Genomic DNA, 13,637 nt, shown 5'->3' with positions numbered 1-13,637 from the left:
ATTTACTGCTGAACTTTTTAGGTCATCATAATAACATGATAATCCCGTTTCTCTTCGGCCAACAGGAACGAATACTTATAATGAGCATGAATGCTTATTTATAGGCGGTACTCTAAGATTTTCTTTGTGATCTGATGTACTTTTATATAAAGAATAATCCCCGGAAGGAAGTGATTAACATTCTCTCCAAATGGCAGCACATCCTCCAACCCGGCCTGTCTGACAGTAGACCAGCCTTCCAATGCACGTCCCTCGCCATCTGTTCGTTGTGTCCTCTGTCTCACCTTCCAGGAGTCCGAAATGTGGCTCTGCAATAAAGTCCACAGGCTAAGATGGAAGGAGAGGATAAAGCACAAGAGCGATGCTCTCTTAATTCTTGATGAGTATTTAGTTTAGTGTAACATCCCACTACTAAGATCTCTGGTAACCTGCTTTTAATGCACCATTTGTGATGCAGTTCATGTGTTTGAAGGAAACGTCGAATTGAGTGGTGCCAAAGCAAATGAAATGTTGGTTACAGTTGGATTCAGGATTGTTTGTTCTGTGACCAGCACTGCTATGTTAGACTGAAGAGGCAAGCGTAAAACTATGCGTGAACAATAAGGTCTCCTCCAGCTTCAAAGGGACGTTGTTTTCCATTTTATGGTCATCTCAGTTCAGATCCGTCTTTTCTCTGCTCTTCTTTCAAGTAAACGGTTGTCAAACGCGTGTAAAATCGGACACATTATATGTTGTGTATCTAATTAAGACGTAAAAACGAGAACCCGGTCTCAGTGGTTTCTGTTCTAGGACAGAACACTGTGTTCCCGTGATGAATCTGTGCCAGATATTGAAATATACTTGACAATTAAATTCCCCGCCAAATTCAATGTTTTATTTTGTCAATATTTTTGGCCCAAATGAACAGCAGCTGTTTGGTAATTTGAAGGTTGGGGACTGTACCATTTTCCTCTACCACACATTAAATGATCCACAGACACTTTACAGATAGGTCAACTTGGATTTATAGTCTAAACGTAATTGAACTGATCATTACAAAAGTGAAAAACCTATATTGAAAGGATGTGGTTTAAGAATTAAGACATATTTTTTTTAACTTTTTTGTTGCACTATAACCTTTATTTAATTGTTGACAAACAGGAAACGAATGTAAAAAGAGAGGGAATATGTGCAGGAAAGGTCACCGGGGTAAAATTGGAACCCAGGATGGTTGCGTACAGGACTAAGGCCTGCGCTTATGGGGCTAGCTTATCCCTTCCTTATACCTAGAATATGCACAATGGGCTATCAGATGAACATGAGGGCCATCACCAGCGAGATGTGGGGCTAAATTTGATTACATACGGTAATAGAAATGAGGAAGGATGGAATTAGATTGTTATACATTTTTAATAGAGTCTTGATGAATTATTAATTAAGATTTAAATGATTTAACTCAAGCCTCTAGATTATGCAGACTACAAACTCAAAGGAAAAATCAGTGCTGTTAATATGCAAAAAACTAATAGTACTGTCTTCATGTTTCAAACTATTTTTTTAATCAGTTCTTTTACTTAAATTTAAGAAAAAGAAGATAATCCTAAACACTGACAGTTAAAGCCTAAAAGAGGCTCATCAATTCTGGATTTAATTTTATTTATTCACAACAGTTAAGGAGTTAAGGATTGCACCTTCATTTTCATATTTTATTTTTCTAATTCCCACTTTCTGCTTATTTAATCAGATTTATTAAGTATGAAGAATCACTCAAATTTTCCTGAACACAGAATGAAATGGACAATAAATCGAGCCGTGCAGACGCATCCACATGATATTGTTATGGGTCCAACATGGCATCTATATAAAATGATCCGATACACAGACCCATTTCTCTCAGCCACGGGCCACTAGGCTGGACAGGGAGCCATGTTTCCATTGCCACCATACAATGAGCATCAATGAAAGAGGGGTTCTTCTTTTAGTGGACCACAGAGCCGTCTCTAAAGCAATCATTTGACTTTGCTTACAAACCAACCAAGTGTTTGGGACTGATGCCAAAAATAAACCTGCTCTGTCCTTCCATCACAAAACTGAACGTTTGAAGTTTTGGTTGTCTGTAACTTTAAATGGATCTGCGTAATTTGATCAGATGGGATTCAGCTTTTAGCCACAAATAATGTGAGGCTTTTTGGCATAGAAACTAGTGTTGCACCGATACCGATATCAGTATCGGGCGGGGCCCTGATCCAGCACTGAAATGGTGGTATCTCTATTGGCGAGTGTCCAACCATTTTGAGAGCCAAAAGTTTATTCAACTATTGTCTCCCATTCGAGATACTTAATACTTTGTATACGTTGTATTAGTCTTTTTCCTGCTTCACAAAGGTAGGCAGCAGCTTGACAAAGCAATGATGGCAATTATTTTACATCCAAGCAGTGTGCATTTTCTTCATATATACACACATACATCAATTTCAACCAGATGGTATTGGTATGGTATCTGTATGGTATCTGTATGGTATTGGTATGGTATCTGTATGGTATCGGTATGGTATCGGTATGGTATTGGTATGGTATCTGTATGGTATCAGTATCGGCCAATACTGCACAGCCAGGTATCTGGTATGGGTATTGGGGCCAAAAAATGGCATCAGCACAACACTAATAAAAAACAAGGTTATATCAATGAAAAATCTCCTTTTAGTCATTGTCAAGGTACTGGTAATTAGTAACTATGTCAGAATACATGATAATTTGAGTTCTTTAAGTGCCTTCTGGGTACAGTAACAATCTGGAGAGTGGGTAAACCTTTGTACCTGTGCTTCTTTCTGTATGTCTGCTTCTGTCTCCTTGAATCTCAGGTCCTGTTGGAGGTTTCTTCCTGTTAAAACTGAGTTTTTCCTCTCCACTGTCGCTATAGGCATGTTTGGTGTGAGGGATTGACTTTGAATTAATGAGTCGATGCAATAAACTGGTTTTCCTTACATAGAAAACTTTGAATCAATTTGACAGTCTGATCTGGTTTGTTTCTGACATTTGTAGTGAATTAGCGCTATAAAAATAAACAGAATTAAATTGAAACAAGTCAATGTTGGTCTTTCCATAGGATAATCCTTTAGAACATGCTGTCAAACACAAAAAATGCCAGACACAAAATTAGACTTCCTCTACAGCCATGTCAGAACCCAGACCTAAAAAATATGGATCCTTTTTCTGTCTTTATTAACATTACATCCGATTGTTACCAAACATTAGCACACCATTTGGCTACAAAATGAGCTTAAAACAGGGTCTTGGTGTTATTTTGGTTCTCAGACTCGACAGTTTCCAGATTATTGACAATTTTATAATTAATACTTAATACTCATTGCCACTGCCAGAAAAAAAAATATACGGCAGCTGTGGTTAAATGCAAAGAAACAAGGGGACTGGACATAAACGATCAACATCTGGCTGTAAGCAGCGCAATCTTTATACTATTTAAGTTTAAATAAATATGATATTGTCTTTCGTTGGTATGGATGATGATTTGTTTAACTAGCATTACTCAGTCAGCTATGCAAGTGCAGTTTGCCTTCAAGTAGAAATTGTGTCCTCTGTTTAATGACCCAAGCCTACTACATGGCAGTTTTCTGGCTTAGGGTGACTTAGGTGGAACTGTTAGTTTCTCAGTCAGGGCAGCATGTCGATACCCTCCCTCTGCATTAATGATGGCTGCTACCCGTACCGACAGAAACTAATTTGTATTTAATCATTTTAAGCTGTTTTTTTTATCATCTATATTACATCTAGTCTGTGGTAGAAATACTACCTTTCAATTTCAATGAGATGGGATGTTTCTATCTGCTTATAACACCAAATTCTATTAACCCTTTAAATTTTGAACCATGTAATAATTGAAAGAAAATTATTTCTTTTCAAATTAGAGTTGAGATTTCTGACAAAAGAAATTAAAAATCCATGAATTTAGTATAAGTAAAATTAGATATTTTATTTGCATCAGTTTTAATACATTAGCCATCAGTTTTAATAATATGATACACTTGGCTTTAAAACAGTACTTTGTCATTTTTGTGTCTGTGAAAAGTGTCCACAGTGGCCATTTACAAACGTTGGACATTAAAAGCATCTAAAAGTCAGAAATTTGAATACGATCAATTAGAGATTAGCTCACTCTGACTTACAAGTTCGATAAAATGCAACATAACATTAAATATATTTGAAATGAAGACATTTTCTGAACTTTGGAAGCATATTAAGTAGATTAGTTTGATGATTTTTTTTTTACATTTTATATTTCGTTCTTATTGCCCCTCCTTGAACGCTAACAATTCCACAGCTTTTAAACTAAAGAACTTGAAATTGCAAAAAGGCTACTAATTTTAAATTAATAAGAGATTTCAGGTACAGTGTGGCCAAAACATCCGACATGCGGAAGCTACACACCATCCAGGTCTTTGGAGAGAGTTTAAACGTAGAGAGATTTTCAGTTGAAAATTACACATTTTATTTCAAATAAAAGTTTGTTGGGGTAACGCATAAAGCTGGGAAATTATGCAACAATAAAGTGAAGTTTGGGATATGCACAATCACTTTTGGAGAAGGTTAGTATGACCAGGGGCAGGGTTAGATAAGCTTTCAAATAAAAGGTAAGATATTAAGCGGCTTTTTGTGCCCTGCTAACTTTTAAGCATCAAAGTGTTAAAAAATGGAAGGCATCCAAAACTGAAGAGCAGCTTTCTTTCTGTGTTCCCTTCTCTCTTTTTTTGGCAGTCATTGGCGCCTGACTTTGAACAACAGGGATTCCAGACAGCAAAAAACACACAATGAGTCCAAGGCTGCTAATAAACCTTGAACCACAAACAAATCACAGCACACCCCGTCATCATAACCCCCCATTTCCTCCCGCTGATGACTTTTATTGGGGGCAATCTGCTGCTCCTCTCTTTGTCCATTCAGTCCCTCTGTGTGAGAAGCAGGAATGCAGCTGAGAGGGTGTTTATGTGTGACGTAAAGAGATGAAAGGAGAAACGCAGTGTCTGCTTGGAACTAAAGGAATTCAGTTCAATGACCGACACTAAACTCTGGCATGAAAACTCTCCTCCTCAGCAGCCACTTTTTTTTTCTTTTTTTTTTTGCACTTATTTTTCTGGTTTAATATCAAGCACAATTATTTGTTTATATCATCTCACTTTGGATGTAGGGAGTAAACAGCAGCAGTTGTATTTGCAGTAACATCTGGATGAGTGGCAAGCTGTTGTTGTTCCAACAGTATTGTGTCTCATGACTGCATTTTAATGAATAATTGTAAAATACTCAACCTTAAATTCCAGTATTTACTTACAGAATATCACAAAAGCACTTAACCCTTTATAGGGCAAGTTAGCGTTTTTGATCGCTTGGGCAAAGATACTGCTACATGGCTGTACATCTTATTCAGGCATTTGACCAGTTACTGTAGATCAGCCCTTGAACGATATATATGAAAAATGTTTTAACAAGTTAAGAAAAAAAGGTAAAAAGCTAATTCAAAAGTTGAAATTTAAAGTTACAAAATTTAATAAGCCAAGTAAAAAAATGTAAAAATATGTAAGTGCAAGTATCAACATTAATGCTCGAAGGTTATCATGTAACAGAAAAAGTGTGTCTTTCACTCTGAGTATTTTTCATGAATTTCTTATAGAAGCACTTCTGTTATTTTTCTTAACATATTGTGGCCGTTTCTTGTTATTACATTCACTTTAATTTATGCCATCAAAATATACATATTTTTGCAATGTTACAAAAATAATGAGGTCCTGTCCTGGATTCCAATAACACTATTGGCTGGAAATTTGGTTTTTATTATTGAAGGAGTATTTTAAATATTTTAATGATTATAAAGGCTATAAAGGCTTAAAACTCTCAAATCTTTTATAATATTCAACTATAAGGATGGCGAACTAGCACTTAGTACATAATTATAGAGAAAGGATGCATGTTTGTGAGTTTTCTTTACATTTAATTAACCTCACAAAATGTGTAAAGCATTAAACTCAGCCTCTCCTTGGATCAGTACTTTCTAGAAGCACGGTTCGCTTCACAAGCTTCATATCTCTAACAGCTTTTAGTGTCTGTGGGCTAAAATGCTCCACCAGTAATTAGCTAATTGAGTGTGGATAAAGATTCTGTGGGAATCGGGATTCTCCTCTTAGAGTCTCATATGTATTTAGATCTGGAATTTCAACAGATTGTTTAGTCTTATAAATATACTTTGAGTCTGTCATGATGCATGGCCCTGTATTATTCCCATCAGTTTAGTCAGACTCCCACACCATGATGCCGCCACCGTTATACTTCACTTTGAGGATGATATGCTAAAGTTTTTCTATGGTGTTAGGTTTTGCCTGTAGGCCAGAAGTTTCCGTTCTGCTGTCATCTGACCAGATCACTCTCTTTCACGTGTTTCCTTTGTCCTCAATGTGTCTAGTGGCAACGGGACGGCTCCCTGCCACTCTTCCTCAAAGCTCAGGTTTGTAGAGATCACACAGGAAATCTCTGCAGCTCCTCCAAGGAGACAATGGCTTCTTAAAATCTTCCCAGCATCTTGGTACATTTAGAAGGATGTCCATATCCGTGTTACGTCGAGGTGCTAAACTTTTTTTTGGTGATAGACTTAACAGTGCTCTGTGAGATGTTTGGAGGTTTTAATTCTCTTCTGTTTACTTTATTTGTCTTTGCTCACTAATGCTGTAAAGTACAAAAGCATTGAGCTTCCTGGATTAATTCTGGGATTAAATACACACAGATGACTCTGCTGACTAATCTTAAGGTTATAATTTACACAAAATACTATTTAGAAGGATCTGATAATAAATACGTGTATTTTTTTCGCATTTTTAATCTGTAAAAAATTCAGAAAGATACACATCCCATTTCTCCTAGTTCATAATGATCGTGCTACTTCTATGCTTCTATACTTCTAACCGTGCTATATAAATAAAGTGGATTGGATTGGATTCTATATCAGATACAATCTCTATAAAAATAAAATGCTTTTGCCTGTAAAATGAAAAAATCAAATGGTGAGATATCAGCAGCGTGTTTGTTTATAGAAAGGAGCAGACACATGCATAACAATTTAGATGCATTTATTTTAAAAAATGACCTCATCACACTGGCTTTATGTGCGTGTAATGGATTTTCTTCTGTCTTCAAACAGTCTGTGTTCGTTTTACAGTGTTGAGATGCAGATGATTGACCTTCATCTCTGTTTCCCAGGACCTTTCTGTCAACACAGCAAATAGGAGGATTGGACACTTTTATTCAGTTAGTGACGGTAGCCTGAATGTGGGAGATTGCAGAAATACTGAACAGATTCTGTGGAGTCCTCTTTAAACTTTCATTTCTAATATAGCAGCAGACTCCTGCAATCTGAATAAATATTCGTACCAAAAGCTGGAGCTGGTGGCTCAAATATGAAAAGATTGACACAAAACAGCCTGTTCAAGACATCTCAATAAGAATGTAAAGCTACTAATTGTGTTCTCCAGAGCAAATTTGCTTTAACACAGAATCACAAGCAAGATAATAAATTATAGAAATACTTTTAGTTCAGAGCCATAAGAGAAAAAAACTCCTGTTTAGTCGAGGAGTTTCACTTTAGAACTAAACAAAATATTCCTTTTTTTGTTGCTAGTTTACTTATTTGTCCTTAAAAGATGCTGTTAGTGTGAATTCAAAACTTAAGAAAACCTTTTTTTAAGCCTTGTAATAAAATCTAAGGAATACTATTAGTTTCAGTTAGTCAGTTTTACACAGCTTCTTTCTCTGCCACTTTTAACATCAGTGCTATTTTATAGCATCTTAAAATCAGTTTTATTTAAACCGTTAATTTTTCAGATGATACTTGACTTTAATCTATCATCATGTTCAGGACTTTTAAAGAAAAGCGCTTAGCCTCAGTGGTAGTGATTTAGTGATTGCTACTTCATTGTTAATATCATATGTCTTAAGTCTATGAAATAGGAAAACATGATCTTAACAGCATGCAAATATGCTGTATAAAAGAAAATGTTGTACGATAAAAGTATTAAATTATCTGATCTTTTGACTAAAAATAATGTTATAATTTAACTTAAAATGTTTTTTTTTTAAGCATGTTTTTTGTTTTCCAATTGTCCAACAGAAAAATGTCAAACTAATGTGTTTATATGAAGTTTAATTAATTAAAATATCCGCTAAAATTGAAAAGAACCAGCAAACTGAAGAGCTGGGATGTTTGAGGTTTGGAAGAATTTAGGTTTGAATTCAGATTTAGTTAATTTAGTAAATAAATAAAACAAAACTTGTTCACTGCAAAAAACGATCTAGAAATAAGTAAAAATGTCTTAAATTAAGTGTATTTACCCTTAATTTGAGTAGGTAAATAAGATGATTTGCCAATGGAATTGGTATTTTTACTCTTAAACTAAGATAACTAGATAATATACATTTGGAATAAGATAATGCATTTCCCCCCCTTATTTTAAATGTAAACTGTCTCATTGGCAGACTGTCTCACTTACCCCCTCAATTCAAGAACAAATCCACTTTATTTTATTTTTTGTTCTAAAAAAAACTGACTTATCTAGATTTCATTTATTGCAGTGTAGCTGAGCTATCTAACTCTTGAATCAGTTCTTTTTTAGGAAACATTTTGAATATTTGACAACTTGCTGTGCCTTAATTAGATTAGCCTCTGTGCTAACATGTTCAAATTAAAGTTTGCTTGCAGGCGAGGGTCTAAATCCAGGTAGTGAATGGCACATCTAAGTTAATTTATGTTTTACACCCTTACTAATGAAATGACAGAAATAGTAAGAATCAAACTTGTATAGCTAAACACCTGAACCCTGAGGCATATGTTGCAGCCTTTAAAAAGATTTATTTAATAGATTTATTTCACCAATATGTGATCCTTAATTAGCCAAATCTTAATGTGATTGCTAAAGTTAAACTTGCAATATGAGGTTCATTTGGTGAACCTGTGATTATTTAAACTTATATTATCCTTTTAAATTAACTAATAGATTTCTTTTCAATCTAGTAATAACAAATTCTCCATACCCTCACTAATTTAATGACTCCTTTAATGCTTAAGCTAAACTTGGCAGGCAGCTGTCAGGGAAAAAGTTTCAGCATCATCTTTTTAGTCAAAAGTATCACGTTTTTGCTTGTGTTTTGTATGCTTCATTAAATAAATAATTCAAATATGTAGGCTTTAATAAACTACATGACTTCCTCCCATAAAACATGGAAGTTGCAGTCCTACTGCCAAGGAGCAGCAGAGGTGAAAGCAGACTCTCTACATCCATAAAACTTGTTTTTTGTGAAGTAAAGACTGGAGCTTTAACAGCTTTGTATCATATAAACCAGATACATTCCAGGTTGACCAGAGGTGTAGGTTTTTAATAACCATTAAGATGATTATGGGTTATTTTTATGAGATATTAAGGGACACACATCCATTAATAGTTAGAAAAGAACTTCTTTTTTTAATGGCAAAACCACATTTTCACTGGGAGTAAAGTAATTAAAATTGTTTTGTTAAGGAGTTAACATTTATACATTTATATACCAGTTAAAGTAACAAACTTTCTGCTCCAAAATGTTGTTTAAAATCTACAAAACGTTTATTTTGTTAAAAATATAAAGAACGATAAATTGGAAATTCACTTCTTTCCCCCCAAAAATGGAAAGAAGTGAATTTCTTGTCTTAGCATGCAACCCTCATGCATGCTAACAAATATAAAAAATGTAAATAAAAAATCAGACAGATGCATTATTGCTTCAACGGGCAGCGTTACCGCCAAGTCTGACGCGCGTCATTCCCTTCTGAATTACTGAGGCCTTAAAAAAATACTTGTGAATTTCTTACAGTCTTGAAACTTAGTTTAATAATCCCTTGTAACTTTTTAAATTTAGCTCGAAACACACAGAAATATGTAAATATATTTGCATGTCCTTTTTTTGGCATTCATTTAAGGCGCATGGGCACATTTGTGTGAGCTTGTATATTTATCTCCACATTTTAAGTAAAAAAAAAAAACGCTTTTTACAACAAAATGTTTTAATAATAACAAGTAGCCTACTAATTACTGATACACAGTAAATGATAGAAAAAAAAAAACTAATCAGCAAACAAAAATTTTTTTTTAAGCATTCACCAGTAGGCCTAAAATTTGATAAACCCTGCACGCAGGACGCAAACGCACACTGAAAAAACGATCTAGAATTAAGTAAAAATTCCTTAAATTAATTGTGTTTACCCTTAATTTATGTAGGTAAATGAGATAGTTTACCAATGGAATAAGTGTTTTAACTCTTGAAATAAGATAATTAGATAATATGCACTCTAAATAAGACAATGCAATTGTTGTTTTCTTATTTTAAGTATAAATAGTTTTGTTCCATTGGCAAAATGTCTCTTTTACCTCCTTAATCCAAGAACAAATGCAGTTATTTTAAGAAAAAATTATTTATCTAGGTTTCAATTTTTTTCCACTGCAGCAACGCTTTGCGTAAGGATTGCAACTTTCTCAGTGATATATGTGATAAGAATATATAGGCTATATATAAATAAATAAACACATTTCTGCATGCAGAATCATATTATGGAAGTTTTAGAGTGTATTTTCTTCTCATAAGTAAAAAAAAGAGGTTTCTTATTTGCATTTAGCCTCATAATAACACGTTTATTTGAGCTATATAAAAGCATATTGCGAGGAAACTGACTGTAAATTTGACACATTAATTAATTTACTTCTATTTAGAACGTTTTCCATCGTGAAACCTCATTTTAGAAGCTTCCAGACGCTCATTTTTGGGATCATGCTCAAACTTTTTTTTACCCCAATTTATTTATTTTTATTTGGATTTTAAACAACAGCTTTACTCGCATTAACTTGGATGTTATATTGGGTTCCATCTGTAGCAGCCTGCTCTAGATCACATTTCTGGACACAAAAGAATGCTTTGATTTATTCCCATCCAGGCGGAATATAATCTAATCATGTGATCCGCTGTGGAACCAATTGGCAGGCGAGAAGTAGGTGAGGGCAGGAGGAAAAAAATACTACCATTTTAGGGGAGGATGCAAGCCGCTATACCAGCCCATCTAAGGTTTTACAGGCGCACTTAAGTGTCTTTTTATTGAAATAATAAAATAAACATGTCGCTAACGAATTATTATTCCATGATGGGTGTCCAGACCGAGGAGCCGTTCGGTGCGCATTTCATCCCGGGAGGCTTGCAGGGCTCCTCGGCCGGGTGCGCGAAGCCTTCCCGGGTAGCGGAGCAGCAGGAGGAAGAGGAGGATGAGGAGGGGAGCCTCTGCTCACACATCCCGGATTTTTCCCATTTTTCCAACAAAGCGAGCCTGAATGGTTTTTCTCCCTGGACAAACACAGCTACCTCCTCTCCGACGTCCTCCCAGCTGCAGTCCGGCCTGTTCCACCCCCTCCTGACGCACCACCATCCTTACTACGGCCCGCAGCCTCCATCTCACCCCGAACACCTCGCGGCGTCCGACGGCAGGTTCGTCCGCTGCTGGGAGGGGGTGACCCCGTCCTCTGAAGCCGCTCTGTCGCAGGTGACGCCCGCTTTCCCCGCGTGTCTCCCCACGCATCCCAGCCCCACGTATGAAGCGATTAAACCAGAGAGCTCCCCTCCAGCCAAGCACAGCGCGGAGGAGTCCAGCTTCAGCAGCCCGGCAGAAGTGGTCCTGGAGCGGCTGGGGACGGCGGAGGAGCTGGGGAAGAAAAACGAGCCGAAGATGGAGAACGAGGAGAGAAAACCCCGACAGCAGCAGCAGCAGCAGCAGCAGCTGGACCCTGGTAAAAAAAACAAAAAACAAAAACAAAACAGTTTATTAGCTGTAAGAAACGCCAACACGCAGGTGTGGCTCAGTGCGTCTGTCTGTAGGTGAGTTTATAGGCCTATAAACGTCTTGTAAACCCTAAAATGTAAAACTTTACAGTCCATTGAAATAATTAAGAGGCTATTGTTATTTTGCAGCTTGTCAGCAAAAGGTTCGCAGGTTTACTTGAACAGAGGCTTTTATTCTTTTAGTTTTTTCCTTTGCTTCAATTGAGTGAACGCGTTTCACCCCCAAAAATATGCGAAAATATGTAATTTTTAATTAGTCTGGTTGATTATGACGGACAAGGTTACATAGAATATGATAAACATGTCTTTTTAAGCTTAGAAAAAACTGAATAAATAAAAAAAGACATCTAATTAGTGGGCTTGTTTTTTATTATAACGCAAGGTAGGAAACAAACAAATAAAAATGATCACAAATATGATTTTAGTTAAGCTGAGAATTAGTGTACATTGGATTATTTATTTAGCATTTCTAGTTATTACAAGAACATTAAGCATTTTATTTTGTGTATTGCCTTTGATTCGGTTTTTCTACAGTTTACTGTGGGTAAAAAACAATAAAAAATCATGTATGAGTTTATTTAAGTGTATATTTGTAGTTAAATAAAAATAAAGATAAATAAAATAGAATATAAAAGCATATAAAGACAAGAGGAAATAATGTATGGGAGGGAAAACAGATTGATATATTCAAGGAAAATATTTTAAACTTTAGGATTAACTGTAGAGAAATTATTTTAAGATAAGAGCAGGCATGCCTGTGATGATAAATAATTATTTACTAACCAATAAGAACAACAACTTTTTTGCTGCCCTTTTTTTCTGCTTTAATTATAAAAAAAGAAACCTAAATGGAAATGGGGGAAGGGGGATGTTTTTCCACTATATTTGGTTGTTTTTACTTCTTTGAATTTAGAGGAACCAAAAGCTGGAGGCTTTTAATGTTTCTCAGTTTCTTTAAGTCTCACAGCTCAGAGACTCCTGCCTAATTTAAAACACCTTCCCCCTCTGGTGCCTCTCCTCACAGAAAATCCATCCGCCAGCTGGATCCACGCCAAGTCCACTAGGAAGAAGAGGTGCCCCTACACCAAGCACCAAACCCTGGAGCTGGAGAAGGAGTTCCTCTACAACATGTACCTGACAAGGGACCGGCGTCTGGAGGTGGCAGGACTCTTAAATCTGACAGAGAGACAGGTGAAAATCTGGTTCCAGAACAGGAGGATGAAGATGAAGAAGCTGATGATCCGGGAGAGGAGGAGTATGAATGACTGATGATGATCACCAGAGGCTGAGTATCTCATGTTTATATACGTCTAGTTTTCATTAGTGTTGCACCGATGCCATTTTTTTGGCCCGATACTGATACCCGATACCTGTATTGGCCCATACCGATACCATACCGATACCATCTGTTTCAAACTGATGTGTGTGTGTATGAAGAACTGCATACTACTTGGATGCAAAATAATCACCATCATGGCTTTGTCAAGCTGCTGCCTGTGTGACATAGGTGACAATAGTTGAATAACTTTTTGGCTCTTAAAATGGTATCGTTGCCCTATTTGTTGGTACTCGCAGATACCGATACCACCATTTTAGTTCTGGATCGGGCGCTGGCCGATACTGGTATCGATATCGGTGCAACATGTGTAATTCCCACCTGAAATGGGGAAAGAGGCGGCAAAGCCGTGAACAGTGATGCTCAGCATCGACTGCCCCGATCATCTGTTCACAAACTGTGGAGATCATCTAGA

At 36.3% G+C, this 13,637-nt stretch overlaps 1 protein-coding gene across 1 annotated transcript; it reads left to right on the top strand.

Moving 5' to 3' along the window:
- Positions 1 to 11,179: 11,179 nt before the first annotated feature.
- Positions 11,180 to 13,155, top strand: LOC107088909 (homeobox protein Hox-D9b-like). Its single transcript, XM_015381376.1, has 2 exons — positions 11,180 to 11,834; positions 12,911 to 13,155. The coding sequence occupies exons 1-2, from the start codon at positions 11,195 to 11,197 to the stop codon at positions 13,153 to 13,155; spliced, it is 885 nt and encodes a 294-aa protein (XP_015236862.1). The 5' UTR covers positions 11,180 to 11,194.
- The last annotated feature ends 482 nt before the right edge of the window (positions 13,156 to 13,637 follow it).

The sequence above is a fragment of the Cyprinodon variegatus genome, unplaced genomic scaffold (genome assembly GCF_000732505.1).
Source record: "Cyprinodon variegatus isolate N-32 unplaced genomic scaffold, C_variegatus-1.0 Scaffold232, whole genome shotgun sequence".
Lineage (NCBI taxonomy): Eukaryota > Metazoa > Chordata > Actinopteri > Cyprinodontiformes > Cyprinodontidae > Cyprinodon > Cyprinodon variegatus.
Note: the sequence above shows the minus strand (reverse complement) of the source record. Positions and strands in the feature narration are given on the sequence as shown.

Excerpts from the sequence above, each read along its gene's own strand:
- LOC107088909 (XM_015381376.1), top strand. The coding sequence starts at position 11,195 with ATGATGGGTGTCCAGACCGAGGAGCCGTTCGGTGCGCATTTCATCCCG. Across the intron at positions 11,835-12,910 it reads GCAGCAGCAGCTGGACCCTG|AAAATCCATCCGCCAGCTGG; the intron begins GTAAAAAAAACA and ends CTCTCCTCACAG.